The sequence below is a fragment of the Pundamilia nyererei genome, unplaced genomic scaffold (assembly GCF_000239375.1).
Source record: "Pundamilia nyererei isolate P.nyererei 1_Seehausen unplaced genomic scaffold, PunNye1.0 scaffold00244, whole genome shotgun sequence".
NCBI lineage: Eukaryota > Metazoa > Chordata > Actinopteri > Cichliformes > Cichlidae > Pundamilia > Pundamilia nyererei.
The window spans coordinates 695,711-716,883 of NW_005187645.1; the positions used below are offsets into that span (position 1 = coordinate 695,711).

A 21,173-nucleotide genomic window follows, 5' to 3' on the forward strand; every position below is an offset into this window, starting at 1 on the left:
ACTAAATACTTTTTTGCCCCACTGTACCTGTGTGTAGTTTGCAGAGATCTCTTCATTGAGCTCCTGGTGTTTTTTTACAGCAGCTTCCAGCTCTGCTGTCGCCGATGGCAGTGACCCTTCAGAGCACACTTGAACCCAGCCCTCCACCCGATGCAGGAACTAAACAGGGAGAGACAGACAAGTAGGTTTTTTGACATGAGAACATCACCTGACTGTTGCAGTGTCATATAAGAGGAGACAAGTATGGTAATATAAATCAATATGGGTCACCTGTTCTGCCCCCTGGTGGAAGCCGGTTGCCATGGCGAGCGTGTTGCTGCGCTCTTCCAGTGCCGTGGTCAGGGACTTCCAGTCTTCCTGTAATTTTGACGAAACCATGGCGATCCGTTCTGCACCATAATGACCAGCCTCTGCGAGCCTCGCCGCCACAGTGACAACACTGTCCACGTTCACGCTGCCATTCTGCACAAACACAAACATGTTGATTCAGCTCATTAAAATCACTCTGTACATAAACACACACACAAATACATGTGCACTCGCTGACTGACCATGCAGTTGGCGGTGAAGTGCTGGTGTTGTGTCTGGAGGTCTACAGCGTGCTGGTGGTTCTGACCGACCTCCACCAGGCTCTGCATGAACAGCTCTTTACTGTGACCGATCCACTCGGACATCTAAGACAGAGGGAGACAGAAAGGTTAGCATCCAGCTATCTGTTCAGGATGCTAAGGTTGATGTGAATAAAACAAAAGATTAAGAAGCGTTAATGTAAGGGACATCAAACTGAAAGTGAGAGATTGAAAACTTAAATTTGATGGACACAATACATAATACAATGAAATGCAGAGCATCATAAAAGATGGCAAACTTGGTGCAAAAGTTATTGCATTTAATTTAAGCACCATGAAACTCATTACAAACTTAATGTAAAGGATGCCAAACAATGTGTGAAAAAGCGAGGTTAGGCAATGCAAAAGTAGCTCAAAAAACCATTTCCAGTGTTACCATCCAGAGGCTCAACAGACATTAACTCTGCGAGAAGGATCGTTATAAAATCTTTATTCATTTTTGTACTTTACTCTAAGGGCTGACATCTTCTCCTGCCTGAAACACATGTCACCTAATTTGCAACCTGTCAACTGTGATTTGCAGCTTTGTTCTCATGAAAACAAACATGATGTTTGTCGACACATGGGAGAACCCCCCAGAACTTAAGTCAGTCTTTCGAGAAATGTGACAGCACGTACATTAACAGAGCAAACACATTTTTTTTTTCATTCTGCTTCCAACCCGTTAGGTTTCATACTTGCTTATCACAACATAAACCTCACCTTGGTGGCGTCCTGCTCAAAGAGGTGTAGCTGCAGCGCCTGGTCCAGGTGCAGCTTCTTGTCACTCCAGCTCTGCAGGAGGTGGGTGCGAGCCGCCTGCAGTCGGTCCAGCAGGGACGAAACCTTTGGAGCCACGCTCTGGAAGTCCGCCCCACCTGAGAGCCAGCTGCCATGGCTGCCGCCACCCCCACCACCTTCATTAGAGGTGTCACCGTGTGAAGGGCCAAGGCGCATACGTTGGAGTAAACACCGGCCTTCTCGGTCAAGTGCATCAACTGGTGCTGTGGCAATAGTATTACGGAGACGACCATGTTCCTCAAGAAGTCTAGAGAGAGAAACATGGAGGGAGACTTGGCTTTAATGACCTTTGAAAGAGCTAATTTGCCAAGAAGGTTTGCAGTTTTAAAGGAAGTGTTCCAGATCCACACCAAAATCTAACGGGTGCTTTCTTTGCCTGTGCGCGCACTCGGAAGATTCATGAAATCTCACTGGAATTGTGTGTAATTTTGTAGGTAAGCGGTTAAGATTATATGGTAAACACGAGAGAAAAAAAAACACTCACTTGCGGGCCTCATCAACATCCTGCGGCTCTGGTATGCGGTTCAGTCCGGCCTCTAGCTGTTCCAGCTGGGCCAGCAGCTGTGTGGCGGCCCCTGAGAACTCCTCCAGGCCCAGGCGTAGCTCAGTCCACTCTACATGGTCATACTCCAATGAGCCGCCGAGGTCAGAGGTCAACTGGGAGGGGTCGACAAGCCGGGACAGACCCTCCACGGACACCAGGCTTGTCTGGAGACAGAAACAGGTTACTGCATACTGCAGGGGAATGTCAAGAACTGAGTAGTTGTACTATAGACAGGAGAACGGTGGCTAAGCTGTCATCCCTGATGGACAACATCTCCCACCCCATGCAGGAGAGTCTGACAGCACTGAGCAGCTCCTTCAGTGGCTGCGGCACCCACGGTGTGGGACGGAGAGATTTCACAGGTCTTTCCTCCCCACTGCTGCTAGACTCCACAACAAAGACTCCAACTGATCAAACACACACATCCACACGTGTGCAATAACACTAAGTGCAATACTCTTTTTCTGACAAAGTTGTATTTTTACTCAGTTGTATAAAGCATTTGTATTCTATTTTTATGCTATTGTATATTTTATTCTATTTATTCAACGGTATATAGTATTTTATTTTATTCTATTCTGTACAGTTGTGTACAGTATTTTATTCTTATTATTTTCAAATTTTTGCTATATAACTTTTGCACTGTCCACTTCCTGCTGTGACAAAAAAAATTTCCCACGTGTGGGACTGATAAAGGTAATCTTATCTTATCTTATAGTACACACAGGTTGTAAGTAGTAGCAGTAACTTCTGTAACATGAGCACTTCATTTAGGTGTAGTGTTAGTATGTGATAAAGGGGTAATTTTAGAAGAACATCTAACATTAGTGGTTTTTCACTTGGGCACAGTAGTCAGTGGAGCAGTACTCTTCTTAGCTGTAGTAATACTTCATTTAAAAGTCAGTGCACTCAGTTTAACAGTACTGCCTGTAGAAGCGCTTCAGGTGGCATCAGCAGGAGAACTGGCACTTAAGGTAATGACAGCTGATCTTCACTGTGCAGTAACGCACCTCGAAGCTGAGCTTGGCACTGCCCAGGTTGGTCTTGTGTTTCTGCCAGAAGGTGTCAGGTTTGATGAGCAGCGCTGTGTGGATGTTGGAGGAAAATGACTCCTGCAGCGTTCGCAGTACTGGCTTCACACTGTCCCACTTACTGCCGCGCATGTCCACCACCACGGTGAAGCCACGAGCACGCACATCCTCACTGACAGAAAGACACACAGATGCAAAAGCTGGTAATACGATCCAGGTACTATTTTTTCTACAAAGATTTGACCCATGTTAGTTAGTAGTAGTAGCTCCTCCAAGTCTTGGCTGGTTAAGACATTTCTTTAAAGATAGCTTAAGTCAAAGATGCTAAATACTATTTGAGGATATGACTTGATAACTGGAATTTCCTGAACAGGAATTTACACTGTTATTTTTTGGCATTTTACTGGATTTTTTCCTGATAGTGCATTAAAATTTAAAAAAATACAAAATACAAAAGGTTTTACACAGTGCTTCAACAAACAATCAAAAAACAAAATACTCAAACAAAAAGAAAAGGAGCATAAACAAACGCCAGTGACGACTGAGGGAACATATGTAATAAACAGCACATCTGAAAGATGACAACCAGACAAGGGACATAAAAGACAATATCATTTTCAATGACAAAAACCAACTCTATAAAAGTTTTAAGCAAATCAAAGTCGTTGACTGTTTCTGTGAGGCCATTCTAGGTGGAGGGGTCCTGCAAAAGCACAATTTTAAAAGGACCCACCCGAGGCTATCAGGCCACAAGCTGGCTCATTTAGTCTCAGCGTTTCTGCTATAAGGCTCGGGGCTAGACATGCTTTAAAAGTGATGAGGAAAATCTTGAAATCAAATCTATAACATGTGGGAAGACAAGAGAGAAGCCAGGATCCAGGAGACGTGATGCCATCTGCTAGTACATGCCAAGCTGCTGCATTTCAAACTAGAGAGGACAGAACTGCCACGGTCAAGCCTGTAACACTATAAAGGCTTGGATGTGTTTTTCCAGGTGTGGATTTAAAAGCCTTAGTTTAATTTTGAAAACAGGTCTTAATTCGACAACCGTGGGTCGGGTCAAACCGAGCTCGTAAATTTCTGGTATTTGTAAACATGGTTTCAAAGAAACTTTCATTTGAGTACTACAGTTTGTAGGATTAAACAATAAGACTGAACTATCTGATTTTCAATTATTCAGCTAAAGAAAACTTTGTATCATCCAGCAGCTTTAAACTACAGCTAGGCTTTTGCACAGTTCACCTGTGTGTTGTCTACATAGCAATGAAATTTAGCTGAATAGAAACTTATAAATACAAAATAAAATAGCACCTAAAATGGAACCTTGTGTTACTCCACAGTAATTGTAACCTGTAGATGACCTTTAGTTGACTATGTTGACATAAAAGGGTTTTTCTACAAGACTGAAAGCAGCCAACACTTGCTTAAGCCCCTAAGAGCCTTTTGGCCTTCAAAACAGTGAAGGCAGTGAGTCATTACAGAAATCAGTGTTTTTATGATCTATAATGGTAAAATTAACAATCCCAATTCACAAAACTGTGTCTATTCATAACATTTTGACAAAGTATATATCGTACCCCAGGCTAACTAATATCTAGGTAAGCTCTGCAAAACAGCTCTACCTGGGTATCGTGGACAGGTAAGTGACCAGCCGACTGAGGTCCTCCTGTTTTATTCGATCATGATTGGTCCTCGCAGGGAAGGTCAGGATTGGTCCACCTCGTTTGTCCCGTCCACCTGGAAAACACATAGAGCAGTTACTCAAACTAAGTTACATGAAGACCAAGCTGGGATAAAACCTGCAGCAGTATTAGTGTTTTTCTATTTTCTTTGCTTGTTTGTTTTTACCCGATACGAAGGCCACTTTCTCTCTGAGCACCGTCAGGACATCGACTGCCCGGACACACTCGGCTTTACCAGAACCTGAAAGACAGATAGAGGAAATCTTGAGCTGCTGGCTTTTGTCTAGTCCAGCTAGAGATCTACCACCATAGGAACCCCAAATCAAAGGTGAAACACAAACACTCTTCAAGCCCCCTTTATCAACGGCCTACTTTTTTTCTGATTGGCCAACATGTCTATTGTTGAAATATTTCTAATCACATTATTTTCAGCAGCTTTCTTCACTTCACCACCAACTTTCTATCAGTGGGGCATTGTGAAACTGGCATGAATACTGTGTCACCCACACTACCGACCACACTGGGATGCCGTCATGTAAAAATATTACTAACAGTGGTCAAAAACTCCACACTGACTTATCGTTCCAGCTCAAGATATTTGAGTGGGACCAGTGTGGTGAAAAACACCTACAGGCTGAAAGTTAGGAAATAAAGGACAAGGAAACATCAAACTACTTCCTCTCATCTACCAAAATCAGGCTTCAGCATGAGGAGCTGACAGACATTTCAATTAAAAAGCTCCTGCAGCTCAGGGAGCATGTCTTTGTGTACTTGTATGCCTATATTTGTGAGGACTGTGCTGAATTTAAGACCCTGTGAGGACATTATCTCTGAAAAAACCCACAAAGGTCTGTTTTCAGGGGTTGAGATGTGCTTTTAACATTTGATCAGGTTTAGGTTTGTCATGGTTTAGGTGCCTGAAAACACATTTTGTCATTGGCGGTCCCCACAAAGCTAGGAGTACAAACATAAGTGTGTGTTGCAGACGGCCTCCCATGTGCGTCAGATCATCCTCCACAGCGGGGAGAAAGCTAATCCAACACACACACACACACACACACACACACACACACACACACACACACACACACACACACACACACACACACACACAATGAAGGCATTAAACGTCTCACATTAGCAGCTCAACGAGCAGCAATAACCCTCAGAGAGAAAACCTAAAAACAGGAAGGAGAAGAGAAACACTTCTCCAACTTAAGCTCCCTGCTTGCAGCACCCTATTTCTCCTTCTCCATCCGTGTCTGTCAGACTGACCCAGACTGACTTATTAACTAATCAGCTTCAGACCCCTGATAATCCATCAAGGGTTTTAGTCAGGCCACACCCATGTGTGATAATAACCCAAATAACCTACACATAAATTCACCGTGATAAGAATATTTACTTCAAACAGAAAGTAGAAAAGCCCCAAAAGACTATGGGAATGACTGAAGACTAAATGTGATTTAAACCATAGGCTGTTACAAAAATAAACCATCCAAATTATGGAGTTCATTTTCAATATTTTCTGCAAAAAAATCAACCAACAACAATAACAGAAGTCAAACTGTGTTCTACCTTCAGATGACTAATGAGCTGCACTGTTTTGCATCCGGTCCCCATGTGGAAAAATACCCTGATTTGGTCAATGAATCTGTAAGCAGGCCTCTTCATTTTAGCTTTCACCAACAGCTATTTTTTACCAAAGGAAGGACAAACATCAACAGCACTGTGCCTCCTTTCTTTTCCTTTATGGTTAGAACTCCCTAATCTTCACCTAACGGTGCGGGGTACCTGTAGTATATCTGCTGATTTCCATGTTTGCATCCATGAGCCCTACATGGCCTGTGTAGGTTTTTGGTCATCCAGGTCATGGAAGTCTTATGCTCTTGAGTTGACAGCAACTAGACATGTTTTTGATTCTTGATTCTCATTCAGAGGGCTTCTTCAGTTCGAAAGGCTCACAGCGAGTCCTAGGTATTTAAGCTCTAGTGGGATTAGAAAAGTCCCTAATTACCTATATACTTTGCTTCACAACTTTGCTCATATATTTATTAAACAACTAAGCTCAAGACAGGGTGGGTGAACGGTTATTAGGACCACCTCCAGGGTCACAACTCCACTACTGTTCTACTGTTTTTTTTTCTTTTCAATTCTTTTTTTTTATTACTTTGTACTTGAATGTGTGGTGAGGCATAGGGCTGCTTTACTGGGTCCAGCGTTGATTTAATTTTTGTGATGTTAATTAACTGCTTATCAGTTAATTATACCTGGGATTCCTCACCAGCTGTTAGAGCTGAAAAAAACAAAAACAAAACACTTGGATGAGAAATGAAATATTTTGATGAATCTAAAAACAAGTTACAGTTTCCTTTAGTTCAAGTACTTAAAGTCTTGCTTTATCATTAAACAATCCCTTTAAGACTCTTTTTATATGTGAATAACCATGAAGAAAAACATCTTGGAAAATATAAAATTTCCCAGTGCTTAGACCCTGCAGGAGTAATTTGTAGACTTGCAGTGAATTACTGAAGACTTTACTAACTGTCTTTTGGAAATGGGAAGATGCATGTTTAATGACAATTGGGTTTAGAATAACTGTTTCTCTTGGTGATTAAACTCAGCCTTGCTGCTTTCAGATGACTGCTGAGCTACACTGTTTTAATCCTTTTCCCATGTGGCAAAATACCCAGACTTCTTCTGTTCCATAAGTCGAGTCTTATAATAGAAAGTCAAAAGAACTTGATTGTTTTCTCCATATTTGAAAGAATGCTAGGTTCTGCTTGGGTCTGAGTAACTGTAAATTTTATAATTAGATGCTGAGTGGGAGGGTCCATGTGGACGCCCACATGCCTGCCAGTTTTTGTGACTGTACAAACTCATCTGCAGAGACTTTGAATTACTATGCACCGACTATGCTTGTGCCCCAGGCAGCAGACTTCAAGTGGACTTCAAAAGAAATATAACAGGAATGACTACTCAACTGTGGCATCTCCAGCTGTCCGTGTTCTCGACAGAGTATAATAAGGGCTAGCTTCTCACCTTCAGTCAGGAGCCCTTGGTGCCACATTGTACCTCTGCAGTGTAACTGTTCAACGTGCAAGGTTACCAAAGCAAACTAGAATAGTTAACACAAACCATCATCTTTACTTACATCTCTACAAGAAAATGGTCTGCACTTCATGATCCGGCAAAAACGAAGAACCTAAACAAGCAACATGCTAAAACAAAGCTGCCTGGTGTCCAGGCTAACAATCAGTCTTTCAAGTAGGTGTTTGCTCTCATCTGAGACTTAGAATGGATTGGACCGGACATCAAAGGCTATAATGCGCTATGAAGACAACTTTCCACTGTTCTTTGGTCAAAGTAGCTAAAGGTCATTTGCTCAAGAAAGAAACTTGAGATTGAGATCAGGGGTATAGTTGCAGCTCAGTAAAAGCAAGCGGTGGTGAGCCATCTTCACTGAATCAATCAATAGTATTAATATTTTAAGGAAACCCCACCTATTGAATAATAAAATAAGATATAAAAGTCCATTTAAACATTAATTGACTATATCCACTGTATCCTACAGAGGGCAGTGGTGGGCTTGAGACTGTCTCAGCTGATGTTGGGTACAAAAGACTTCAGCCTTCAATAGATCTGCAGCAATTACGCTTGGTTAATGATTACTGGAACCAGCTAATGGACAGAAAATCAATCAGCATCTAGTTTAACATTCTGATAAGTAGTTTTTCAAAGATTTCATAGTTTGTGCTTCCCATACAGGAGAACTGGCCACTGTTCCTCAGCTGACATGATAGCAAATTACTTTTGAGTGTTAAACTCAGAAAGCAGATATTTGTTGATGTGATTTTGAGCTCTGTGAGAATCTCTGTATGGTTAATCAATCAGTCGATTAGTAAATTAATCTACGCTGAAAATCATGGTTAGTTGCAGTGGTGGGCTTCAAGCTGTGGATCAAATACATTTGGGAATCAGTGTCCAATGTTTAAATTAAAATGCAAAATCATTCAATTTGAATTTAGTTGCATCCCATTAAAAAAACCTAAACTCCAGTTCCTGCTCTGATTTCTTTAGCCTGAGATGAGCTTCCCAATGTGCTGCAACTGATGGGTTTTATTTCTGTGATAAATCATCAATAAGAACACTGAGAGCCGCCAGTTCTTTATCGCTACCGAGTTAAACTCCACACTCCTGCTCTTCACTTGCTGCTGTTTGTCGTGAATTAGCCGAATTTGAAAAAAAAGATGATGAATATGTTGGAGTGGGTGGACCTGTTGTTAATATATGGCAGCTCTGAGAGCAGAAGCTAACAGCCTGCAGACGCTAATGAGTCGCTGGTGGGTGTTTGAGGTCTGTTCGAGTGTAAATACAACTGAACCTGGCACGTTCCGCCACATCTGATTGATCCTCGATCGGTTGTCAATCAAGGTGACACCATCGAGATTTGGAGGAGGGATTTCCACTCTGATAAAGCTGTCTGACACCAATAAAACACTCACTCTCTGAGTCAGTCACAAGCTGAAAATAGCGGCTGTGCAGAGCACATGAAAAGCCTTCAGAGGAACTTGCTGTCAGTCTGTCAGGACTCATCACACTGATTACACAACAAAAACTAATGAATATATTTCCCCGCAGTGTCCTCTGAATCTCTAAAATGTCAGCCTCGTGGATTTGAAGACATCGCAGTCCGAGGCCAAAAATACAACATTACTTTCTTTTTCTGAGTGACCTTGGTGCCATTTCTCTGCTTGTAAAAACAGCCTCGAGACATCCAGTTTTTATGTTGCCCAAAATGAACTACACTGACATATAGCCTGATCTGAGAAAGAGCTACAAACAGTGTTACTCACAGCCGTTCCATCGTGAATGCAGCTTCATTCACAGAAAAATCACACAAACTGCTTTACAGTTTAACCATCAGCTGCTCCACAATAAAAGTCTGCCAAATACTTCACAATAAAAGTCTGTCAGCTTCTTCACAATAAAAGTCTGTAAGATGCTTTACAAAAAAATCTGTCAGCTGTTTCACAATCAAAATTAATCAAGTACTTTAAAGTAAGTCTTTCCGCTGCTTCACAATAAAAATCTGTCAAATACTTCACAATAAAAGTCTCCCAGCTGTTTCACAATCCAAATCTGTCAAAGACTTTACAATAAAGGTCTGTCAGCTGCTTCACAATAAAAGTCTGTAAGATGCTTTACAATAAAAATGTGTCAAATACTTCACATTAAAAGTCTGTATACTGCTTCATGCTCCTCTGTGAAATAATGAAATTCTTTTAGTCTCAGTGTTTCTACTTTCCATTAGTTGCATTGTGTAACTTGCTGTTACTGACAGTCCTGTCAGTGGTTTTGCTAAAATATCTTCTTCCATAATGTTCACAGCAGCTGATTACTGTACATTTAAACCTACACTTGTTCTACTCAAACACCATTTAGCTGATTTCTTGTTACTGTAAACTATTTGACTTCTGCAAGTTATTATTATTATTCCTACTTTGTCTTATAGCTATAACCTTCCTGGAACACGACACAGCCCCACATTGGTTGCTTGCCAGTTAAAATGTGATAATGTGTGACTGAACACAGCGTAAAAGCATAAAATCAACTGATAAAGAGCCCTGAGATCATTAAAGATCATCTGGATTGTTTGTATGTAACTGAAAGCAGAGATGCTGTAATTCATAATGACGCTGATGAGATGCAGTTTTCCTTCATGGTCAATTGCCTGATAACAGTCTAGCAGAAAAGATAAGTACATCACATCCATTTAGCAGCGCTTTTGTCCAAAACATGAAGAGGCTGCTGGGACTGAGCAACCAACCCTGTGAACGATGGCCAACCTGCTCTAAACCACTGAGCTACAGCTGTGGCAAATATTTAAATTACCACAGGGAGCTTGCCAAACAGACACCACAGGTCCCTTTGGGGACCCGTGGGGCTGTGTCCCACTTTTCCCTGCTGGTAATCCAGCTTTTCCTATATCCATATGTTAGGTTTGTAGTCATTTTAACCCATGGCTGGGTTATTTTATTTTTTTATTTATCCAACACTTTATTTTTAGGTTTTTAATATGCAACGGAAGAAATCAGAAGAAATTTCTAATTCTGCTTTCTGTCAGAAATGTTTCCCATAACCCTCAAAATTCAGGTCAGTTTGCCTGCTGAGCACATGTCCTGAACCATATCTGACTGGTGCTGCTCTTTACATCTTCACATAGATTTTCTTGCTACTATCAGCAAAACATTAGCAAGGTTGTCGAGCTATATCCTTGTAAAGCCTCCTCAGTGTTCCTTATATTCTGTACATCCCAGCATATTTAATTGGAACAACAAAGCCTTTAATGCCTTTTGACATTTGTGTGGTTCTAAAAACACAGTCTGGTTTGTCTCATGGATGGTCTGCTTGGTTAATGCATGCCTCTGTGCAACAGCCACTTTTTGCAGTTCTGTTTTATTTTCTTCTGGTTTCTAGTTTTATTGGTTGTGTTTATTATCATTAGCTGCCATTAGAAATTATTATATGTTTTATTCCTTTGAGGCACTGATTTCAGGAATTCTACTTCTTCCTAGATTCCTTGCTGGCCTAATTTTGCTCTTTTGAAGAGATTTCGTGAAGAAACAAGTTTCACTCTTGTAGCTGAACAATATTTGGCTCTTACTATGCTATGTTTGATTCACCAAAATGAATCCCAACCACTACTGAAGGGCAGCAGTGAAATTTGTGAAGCTAATAAGGCTGTTTGGTCCACTAGCCTTAGGCTTTATTATGCTTATTCATAGTCATATCATACCACAGTTTGTGAACTGTAGACTAAGGTCGCATTTCACTATATTAAATAATCTTCGGATTGGTTTTTCAACTATCTTTTCAATCTTTCGGTAAGTAAACGTTTAGAAAATATTTTTTTCAAGTTCACTGTGATGTCCTGTTTTCTCAGACCAACAGTCTGAGATTCAATAAAGGAAAGCTGCAAGTATATCCAAGAAGCTTTTATTAATTTTTTTTTTTAAGTGTCATTATGCAGCTCCTAATTACCTCTGCCAAGGTCATGAAAATAGTTGTATGTTCAAATATGAGAAGCTGATTAACTGATCATCAAAAAAAGCTTCTGATTACTTTCATTATTCAGTACACATTCTGAAATTACCTCCGCCAAGGTTAAGTCCTCTGAAGAATTAAACAAAATCTACGGCGCCAGCTCACAGAAATGTTTGTAGAGACGTAAAGCGTGCTAAATTTTGGCGTATAAGCCTCAGTCAGACAGCCATGTGTAGCCTTTATCCACTAGTACCTACTCAGAAAAATAGAGACCAGTCGATAAACACAGAGTTTATTCCATCACTGGTGGGCAAGTGGTTGTTGGTTTACGGTACCTCTCAAAAGGTATACAGTGCTACACTAAAAACACTGATTGTGATTGATTTGGTCGCTAATAGATTGAGATGGTGGCCTACAATTTGCATGGAAAACACTGACTTGTCTGCAAAAACTCACCATTTACTCTCTGAGTGCTTTTAAAACTGTACAAAGTGAAGTACAAATCGTATCTTCAAAGTAAAAGTCTTACTGTCGCAACCAATATGTTTCAAAAAGGTGAACATTCTCAATCACAGTCAAACATTTCACAGCTTCAGTGCTTCTTGGCAAGTAGTTGGCAAGTGTTTGCAAACAAGATGGTGTTCAATGACAAACAATGGGCAACTGCAGTAATCTTAGAGCACCTAAAACAATCACAAAAAGGTTTTTGATGCACCACCATATACCGCTTTGCAACTAACCAACTGCCAGCAACCACCAACTAGTTCTCTAATGACCAGTGTTTATTGGGTCTTTAGCCGATCTCTAGGATTAAAGCTGGAGGTGTGTTTAGACAAGTAACTTCTGAATCATCTATCCATTTTCGTCATGGGGTATGCTGAATTCCTTAGATCAAGGTGAGTTCAAAGAAAAAGTTCAAACTTTTCCTGAGGCCACAATTTTTTTTTCCAGCTGGCACTAAATTTGGCACAGATGATCTTCAGACCAATCCTGACAGAAGTTATCAGATGGATTTGGGATATCAAAAGCACCAGTCAATCACAGACAATCAAAGGGTCATATCACAGCAGGACATTACACTATCGTAACCAGCTTTAACTGGTGGACCATTTTTAGGAAGCACAACCAATTCACCAATTATACCCCCCAAAACCCTAAAAGATGACACTAGAGAACTTAATGTCTGGTTTCACTATAAATGAATCTGTTAACTCTGGTTTTATTTCATTATTTAGCCCATAAAGCAACAAGAAACCAAACCAGTTGCAGAGAAAAGCAGTAAATCTTTCAAAATGACAATAAGTCTTCCGGGCTTCATTTGCCTTAATATCACTTTTTCATTATATTAAGAAAAATTAAGACTAATATGTGCTGTATTAAACCCATCCACCTACTATACATAGTTCAGATGGACACCGTGCTGTAGTGCAGATTTGTGGTACTTGTACTTCAAGTATTTCCTTTTCATGTTAACTCGTCCCTCTACTGCAGCTTTATTTAGATCAAGCACATTTTCATCCTCTGTAGTACGAGGATTCGCTGCTTCTCCTTTTTCCCTTTTTGCTTTTTCTCAGCCACCTCACACAGCCGAAGAGGAAATCATCAGCGGATTGATCAGCGGGGAAAATAATTAGCTGCAGTCCTGATCATTAAAATAAATAAGAAACAATCCCACGTTCATCTCAGAAAAGCTTCAGGAAAGACAGAAAATCCATTACATTTGCTAAGTGATGGATCATTTTTTGTGTCATTTTTAATTAAACATTTTCAGGCAGCAGCTTCTTAAATGTGGATGTTGAACATTCTCCAATTTCTGTGATATTATGTCAAATTTGGGTTTTTTTGTTTTTAACAGCTTATCCAGCTTAAGGAGATGGAAGTTGGAGGGGTGAAAGGTGACCCAACAGTCATAATAACTGTTATGACTGCTGGGTGATAACAGCCACTGTTTTACTGTATGTCCAGATATATACACTAAAATAGCTGATTATTCCCAGATTCCCAGATGGGCTGGTAGTAGTTACCACTGGTTGGAGCCTCTCAAATATGTCCTTCGATGTTTTCTGTCTGCAGGTTTATATAAAAATTTACAGCCTGATTGCACAGCAGCCAAAAGCACAAACATGGTCCAGATGTCCTGTTCGGGGACTCCATTTAGCTGCTTTGCTGAGCTGGGCTGCCTGGGTCGCCATCTGCCTGTCAGTCAAAGAGGCCACACCCCTCACAATGCAAACTTTAAGCCTCTACAGCAGCTGCAACCATGTGTATTTCTGTTGTACAGGTAGATATTTTAACATGGGAGTCTATGAGGACTGACTCACTGCTGGAGCCTGCCTCCAGTGGACATTTGGGGAACTGCAGTTTTTGGTGCTCTATCTGCATTTGCCTGGAAAGACGATTGTTTGACGATTGTTTGAGCAAACTTTGTAAAAAAAAAAAGAAAGAAAGAAAGAAAGAAAGAGACAGAGAGAGATCAAAACAAGCTGGAGGAGCAGCTTGCCTCCAACATATAGACCTCAGTGTGTTCATGGGGTCGGTTGGGGGGGCTGGAGGTTTCGGGGGCTCCTGCACAGCTCCTGCTGCCTCCACCTCTAGATACAGTGTTTCAGTGTTAGAATATAAAATACACACACACTACATTACATCACACACATGTTCAATAAGCAAGGAGGCCTTCCCATAATCCTCCTTGGTGGGACCCCCTACACACACACATCTGAGCGACAGGACAGAGATGCTGACACACACACACATTCATGGTATGTAGCATATAGGGCACACACACACTGAGTCAATGGGCGGATGTGGAGGCATCATGGCGACAGCAGCTCTCTCTCTCACACACACTCACTCACACACACACACACACACACCCTACCTGCCGTCGCCAGGCCGTCCGGGCCCGCTTCTCCTCCTCCATCCACCGGATTCATCCTCCCTCCTCCTCCTCGCGCTGCTCCGCCGCCCTCCTCCTCCTCGCGCTCTCTCCTCCGTTATGTACCGTCGCTCGCTCCGCTCCTCGCGCCTCCTCCCTGCCTACCCGTCCATCCCTGCTGCTTTACATCAGATCGGGTCGGTGCAGGCTCGGTCGGATGTGTTCCCCTCCTCCCGGTACCGATCACTGCTGCATCCTCCCCGGCTCAGCCTCGACTGTCCTCCTCCTCTTCCTCCTCCTCTTGCTGCTGCTGTTCTTACGTTACCGTGATCCCGCGCGGCATCGCATCACATCACGTCACCGTTACTGCCTCCGTTACCGTTACTGCCCCCGGTATCCCCCCCTCAGTCTCTCTCTCTCTCTCCTCCTGTCGGTCCAGGCGGACGGACGTTCTGTGTCGGTGTGTGTCTCAGCACGCAGGCGCACCGGAGAGATGGAGGGGGGCGCTATGCACGAGGGCTGCAGCATCTGCTGCACCGCTCCCCACCCCCTGCTCACCCCCCGTTACTATAACGTTAAGGCTGCCGTCGGTACTACGAGCGCGGCTCCCGTTAACGTGACGGAGGCTGACGCCATCGGCTTACTCAGCCTCCACTTTATTATATTATATTAAATTATATTAATTATAATATATTTATTATATTATCCTCTTATTTAACATATTTATTTTAAACTCTATTATATTTAGAGTATTTCATATCATTTTTAACATTATTTTAAATATATAATAATTTTAGCACACATTTTTATTTTTTAATTATATTAATTTTTTTATTTTCACTTTATAATATGTCGTATTAGATTAATTGTTTTTTCTTGTTTATATTTTCTAGATACTTTTTATTATTGCAGATTATTTTAGATTTAGGTTAAAATTTTTATATCATAATTAAAAATATATATATTGTTTTGTGTGTATTACTTTTTAAATTACGTTATGTTTACATTAAATTAATCGTATAACTTTTATCGCTTTTTAAAATTATATTAGAATTTAATTTTAAAACATATATTATATGCTAATATCAATTTATTATTGTAGGCATATTTAATATTTTCTAGATTTTTCTAGATTATGTATTATTCTCATATTATAGACGTTTTCCATCATATACTTTCTTATATATTATTTTATATTATATTAACATATATTTTTTATCCATCCATATTCTTATTTATAAATTCAGGGTCCAAGGGAGACTGAAGCCTTTCTCAGCAGCCATAGAACTGGTATATACCCTGGAGAGAACCCACAGTGGGACAACACTCCACACAGACAAAACACAGTCGGTCCTGGACTCAAACCTAAAACTTTCTTGATGTGGGCCAACAATGCTAAACACTGTACTGCTCTGCTGTTTTCATTCTTTAGATTATATTCTTGTCATACTGAATGCTGTTAGCAATGAAATCCCTTTATTAATGTGCAAATAATACATCGTTAAATCATAAATGAATTAACATAAGCAATTATAATAATGATAATAACACACTTGTGAGATGTTCTCCAACAAATCAGAAAGTTAAAGATTTATTTCACATGACTCAGAAAACGCAAAGAAGTCACACACAGCTGCAAACGTCTGAAGGGAAAAGATAGCAAACCTCCTCAGAAATGAAGAGAAAATAAAGTGCGAAGAAATGTACAATAATATGTTTGAAGTGAAGCTGAGCAGCAGAGGAACCTACACAGCTGAATGAATAAAGCTGCAGCGCCACCTGCAGGAGAGAGAAGCAAACAGCAGACTGACCTCAAACTGCGGGATTAAAACCAAACAGGATAAATGAGTAATCACAGCAACAGGGTTTCACCTTTAAATCAGTTTAGTTTCACATTTTTAATCTCCTTTTACTCGGAAAATAAATTGTTATTCTATTCATTAAGCTGCACAAGTACTTTCTTATTTTAATATCTGACCATCTTTGTGAAATTTTTAGAATATATTTCATGCACTTCTAATATTTTTCTACTCATTTAATAATTTTAATAAAAAAATTTTTAAACAGCATTAAATATACATAAGTTATAATGAATTAAATAACAATAGACTTTCTAAAAATAAAGTTGTTTTAAACCTTATTACTAGACTCATTAATTCTTATACAGTTAATTTTTTTCTTTCAATTTGTTGATATCTTTTAATATGGAATTTTTTGTATTTTTAACTGTGTTTTATTTTTTCCACAATATTATAATTATATATCTTATATTATAATATTTTTTTTCACATATATTAAAATACTAATAATTATATATCTTGAAAGTATAGCAGAAGTTTTTGATGATTACTTGATTTTTACAACACATAAATTGTGTTAAAATATTTCACTAATTTCACCAAATGCCACTTGCAATATTTAAAATTATTTTTAAGACATGAAAAAAAAATTTCACTTTAATTTTCTATTTATATTTTTGTTATTTTAACATGTTTAAACGTTTAAATAAAGATTTTCATTAAAGTTGTTTTTTTCCTGAATGAAACTTTACTGCAGAGGGGTGTGTGCCGTCGCTGCGTCATGACGTCATGTTACCGTAGTAACAGAGGAGTCGTTTGCTTACTCTGTGCTAACAGCTAACAGAACTAGCTCGTTAGATAATAGTCGCCGTTTCTTGAGTTTTTAAGTGAAGGTTTGTAACTCAGCGAGTGACCATAAGTGCTATGTAGACGGCTAATGTAACCGCTTGAGTCACTCAGTGGTATCAAACTGTTAGCTGAGACGACAAACACGAGTCAGGTGAGGCTCTGCAGACACACCGGAAACACTTCTGTCTGTATTAGCTTTAGCGGGGCTTTACTTTGTGTACCTGTACTTTAAAGCCACTTTACCTGAGAGCGTGTTGCACCATCACACAGAATTTCAGATGGAAATGAGAGCACTTTTTTTATAGTGCACTGATTTCCTGCATTATGAATTTTATCTCTACAGAGACCGAAGAGGGTCATTTCGAGACGTTCTAAGACTATAATATTTATACCCTTTATATGAACTCCTAAATAGATTTTTTTCACACTTTGGGACTTTTTAAACTCTTAAAAGTTTAACCCAAGTGCTTCTGTCAACATTTTTAATATTATTTTGTAATTTGTGGAACGTTTAAAAGGTTTAACGGTTTGGAAATATTTAAACACATTAGGAATAGTTGAACTAATATATTAAAAAACTATTTTTGGTGTATAAGATTTAGGTATGTTAATTCTTGTAATTAGAAGTTTTAATTCTATTTTACAGTTTTTTCTGATTGCTTAAGCACATTTTTTGTAACTATTGGCTAATTTTGCAAAACTCTTCACACAAATAAGAAAACCTGTCACCCAATCATCAAAACATCGTAGTTCTCTTGCAAAAGCAAACACAGCTAGATTAACTCTTCACACCTTCGTAAAAATGGTGTTTCCGTATCAAACAGTACACACAAGCCATCATCTACTAAGCACACAATGCGCCAACTGCACACTGATGGTATGAATACAAAACACATCTGGCTTTTGCTTTCTCTGTGCACAAGGTAGGCTATGTCAGTTTGAGCTCATACTTCTGTCATAGATCCATAAGCATAGAGGGATCCAAACTTCAAGTTCTGGTGTTTATTCAAACACATCAAAACAAACACAAGTGTTTATTTCCAAGTCTAGGATTATTTGCAATCGCCATAATGACTATATGGGTTACTTGGTCTGCAGTGAACATGCTTCCTCTGCCCCCAGCATCTGGTCATCTAGCAATTCTGTAAAGTAACAATTTCAGTATTTTTACATCAATGGTATCGGTGTGTTTCTCATTGGCATATGGCAGTGCTACAAATCTTTGTGACTGTACTAACCGATTCTCATTTCAAGATGTCCTTATGGTACTTGCTACAGTGTAGCGGCTCGAGTTAGGCTGGACCCGTTGACCTCAGGGTCATTCCACGGTTGATTACATGGTCCACTATTGTAGCTCTGATGTCATCAGCAATTCTATTTCTTACTCTTCCTACCCTTCCTCTCCCCACTTCTCATCTTCCTCTCCCCCCTCCTTGTCTTCCTCTTGCTCCTCCTTGTCCTTGTCGTCCTCTTCATCCTACTTCTTCACCTCCACATCCTCTTCCTCGGCCTCCTCTACTTCTCACTCTTTCTGCTCCCTCCATTGTACTCCGCACACACAGCTTACCTGTATTATAGTGCTTAGGCTGATTGCAAAGTGAACTAATTATCTAAAAAAGTTTTCACATGTGAAAGTGTGCCAGACAGTTGGCAAATTAGTGTTAATGATAGCCATACATGTGTATACTTTTGCTAGGAGTGTGTTGGAAATTAGGTAATTGAGTGTTGTGCAGTGAATTGTGCCTACAGTTTTGCAAAGTGTGTGTTACAAAATTGCAAACTGAGTGCAAAGCAGTTTTTGTGCTTTTAGTTTTGCCAACTCAGTGAGTGGTTTTGCTATAAGTCTGGATAGTTTTAGAGATTGTGCTACAGGAATCACAGTTAGGGTTTAAGCATTCAGAAAAAACTGTAATCACTTTAATCAATTTAGCTGCTAGAGCGCCCCCTCCCCCCAAAAAAGTGACAAATTCAATGTGCTGTATATATAAATGAAATATGAGTTAATAAAAATGCTAACAAATTTAAATGAACAGAAATGATTGTAATCTTTTAAACGGTTATAGTTTATTTTACCATTTCTATCTGCAATAAAAGGTAAAGAACTCCCTTTTATTTTTAGCTTAATTTAACATCTAATGTTTTGAAAAATTTAATACAGACTTAATGTTTCAAATAAAATTACTGTATTTTTTTAAATATAATTGAAATGCTATCAAATTGCTATTTTAATGTTTTTATTATTTATCATTCTTTTTAAAAACAAAATTATGGTATTTATGTTTTGTATCAGATATTTTGGAAATTATTGTTTTGTGTTTACAGGAAGTTGGAGGTGATGGAGGTGAAGAAGAAGCCCGAGGAAGAGGAGAATGAGCTGGTGTTGGAGCTGAAGGGGCAGCTGGAGAATGAACACCTGACCCCGGTGGAAAAACTCAGACTGCTGAATGATAGCTTAAACAGTGAGAGGCTCACTTCCTGTCAGTTCCTCTGTCAAACAAAATTTCAGAATAAGAGCATGTACAACTCTTTTTATCTTACATTTCCTGTGTTAGATGCTCTGAACTCGGCAGCTGTCCACGTGAACAGTGGCGAGCTGACTCGGCTGAAGTCTCAGCTGTATCTGAGCGGCGTGCTGATCCACTGCGTCCGTGTTCTGTCTCTGCATCCCAGCAGCCTGTGGGGCGACCTGAGTGCCGCTGCTACACTGGCCCACCTCACCAGGTAACCTGAGATCACAGCTTCACTTTAAACTGAGGATTTATTTGAAGGAGGATGGCGATCCCACACCTGTCTGTCTGTCTGCAGCTCCTGCTGTGTGGGGGTGGAGCCTGGCCCACACTCTGAGACCTTTCATCGGCTCTTCCTGCCGTCAGTCGTGGATGCTCTGCTGTCATTGGCTGCTCAGCTGGTGAACCGAACGGAGGTGAGAAGCTTGATTTGGTGGATGTTTGAGCTGAGCTGCAGTCAGATTGAGGATGTAAATCTTTCTGTGTGTGTGTGTGTCAGAATGTGTCTCTCCTCAGGAAGGTGATGGACTCTGTCAGCTGGCTGCTCGCCGCTCACACTCACCTCACAGAGAAAGGTCAGTTGACTACTAAACCTGCAGCTTTCAGTACTAAAAAGACCCACGGGAACTGTGTTTAACCTTACTGTGTTTGTGTGTGTCTAGTCCTCAGCTCCATCCACTATGAGCAGATCCAGGTGTGTGATGATGTCACTGTGTCTCTGCTCTGTGTCCAGATGTGGATTCAAACCTGCACGGCCAACAGGTAACACACCACCTCCTGTCTGTGACTGTGTCGATAAAGTTTATTCAGACGGACCCCGTCTGTCACATCACTGACCTGTAAGAAAGAAGCATCTGAAAACTTTAGATTAAAATGTTGTCACTACTGAGCTTGTCTGTGAAGGTTCTCAGTCATCCAGGTCATCGTAGTCAAAGGAGCTTGCAAAGAAAAGCGTCTGGACTTCTTTAAGTTACTTGAAGACGTTTCACCTCTCATTTGAGAAGCTTCTTCAGTTCTAAGGTCAAATGGTGGAGAGTCCCAGATATAAACCTAGTGGGAGCTTCCCCCCACAGAGGGACAAAAGGACCCCCTGATGATCCTCTAATCGCCTGAGCCAAGGTGTGAAACTGGGTGTGGGTCCGAATCAGCCAGAGTTTCGGGTGAGTTCATTGTGAAACCTGGCCGCACCTTATCATGCGAATTCCTGAGATCAGATGGCCCAGGATGTGAGTGGGCGTTAAGGCGTCTGGGAAGGGATCTCAAAACTGGATAATAGATGGCAGACAGTTGGTGTCGTAAACCCCCGCCTCTGTTCAAAGATGGTCGCTCACAGTGGACATAGATGGCTTCTTTCACTCCTCTTTCAAACCATCTGTCCTCTCTGTCCAAAATGTGAACATTGGCATCCTCGAAAGAGTGTCCTTTATCCT

The 21,173-nt window shown here is 40.4% G+C and overlaps 2 protein-coding genes across 4 annotated transcripts in view; one reads left to right on the forward strand and one right to left on the reverse strand.

The window, feature by feature from the left end:
* LOC102210874 (kalirin-like) overlaps positions 1-14,647 on the reverse strand; it is a 57,617-nt gene extending 42,970 nt beyond the window's left edge. For 2 of the 3 annotated variants that reach the window (XM_013914992.1, XM_013914991.1), the window contains exons 1-9: positions 14,592-14,647; positions 4,833-4,907; positions 4,607-4,721; positions 2,964-3,156; positions 1,894-2,117; positions 1,332-1,656; positions 552-674; positions 271-462; positions 28-159 (exon numbers count right to left, since the gene is read on the reverse strand). In XM_013914992.1, the coding sequence (XP_013770446.1) occupies positions 28-159; positions 271-462; positions 552-674; positions 1,332-1,656; positions 1,894-2,117; positions 2,964-3,156; positions 4,607-4,721; positions 4,833-4,907; positions 14,592-14,646 (1,434 nt within the window). In that variant the 5' untranslated portion in view covers position 14,647. Of the gene's footprint in view, positions 1-27; positions 160-270; positions 463-551; positions 675-1,331; positions 1,657-1,893; positions 2,118-2,963; positions 3,157-4,606; positions 4,722-4,832; positions 4,908-9,522; positions 9,572-14,591 lie in introns of those variants that run through there. The other variant, XM_013914993.1, reaches the window with a different exon arrangement.
* Positions 14,648-17,160: 2,513 nt separating this feature from the next.
* The window catches only part of iqcb1 (IQ motif containing B1), a 9,863-nt gene continuing 5,850 nt past the window's right edge, over positions 17,161-21,173 (forward strand). The window contains exons 1-6 of the mRNA XM_005749411.1: positions 17,161-17,387; positions 19,559-19,695; positions 19,789-19,957; positions 20,042-20,159; positions 20,243-20,318; positions 20,406-20,505. Of these exons, the coding sequence (XP_005749468.1) occupies positions 19,572-19,695; positions 19,789-19,957; positions 20,042-20,159; positions 20,243-20,318; positions 20,406-20,505 (587 nt within the window). The 5' untranslated portion in view covers positions 17,161-17,387; positions 19,559-19,571. The remainder of the gene's footprint in view (positions 17,388-19,558; positions 19,696-19,788; positions 19,958-20,041; positions 20,160-20,242; positions 20,319-20,405; positions 20,506-21,173) is intronic.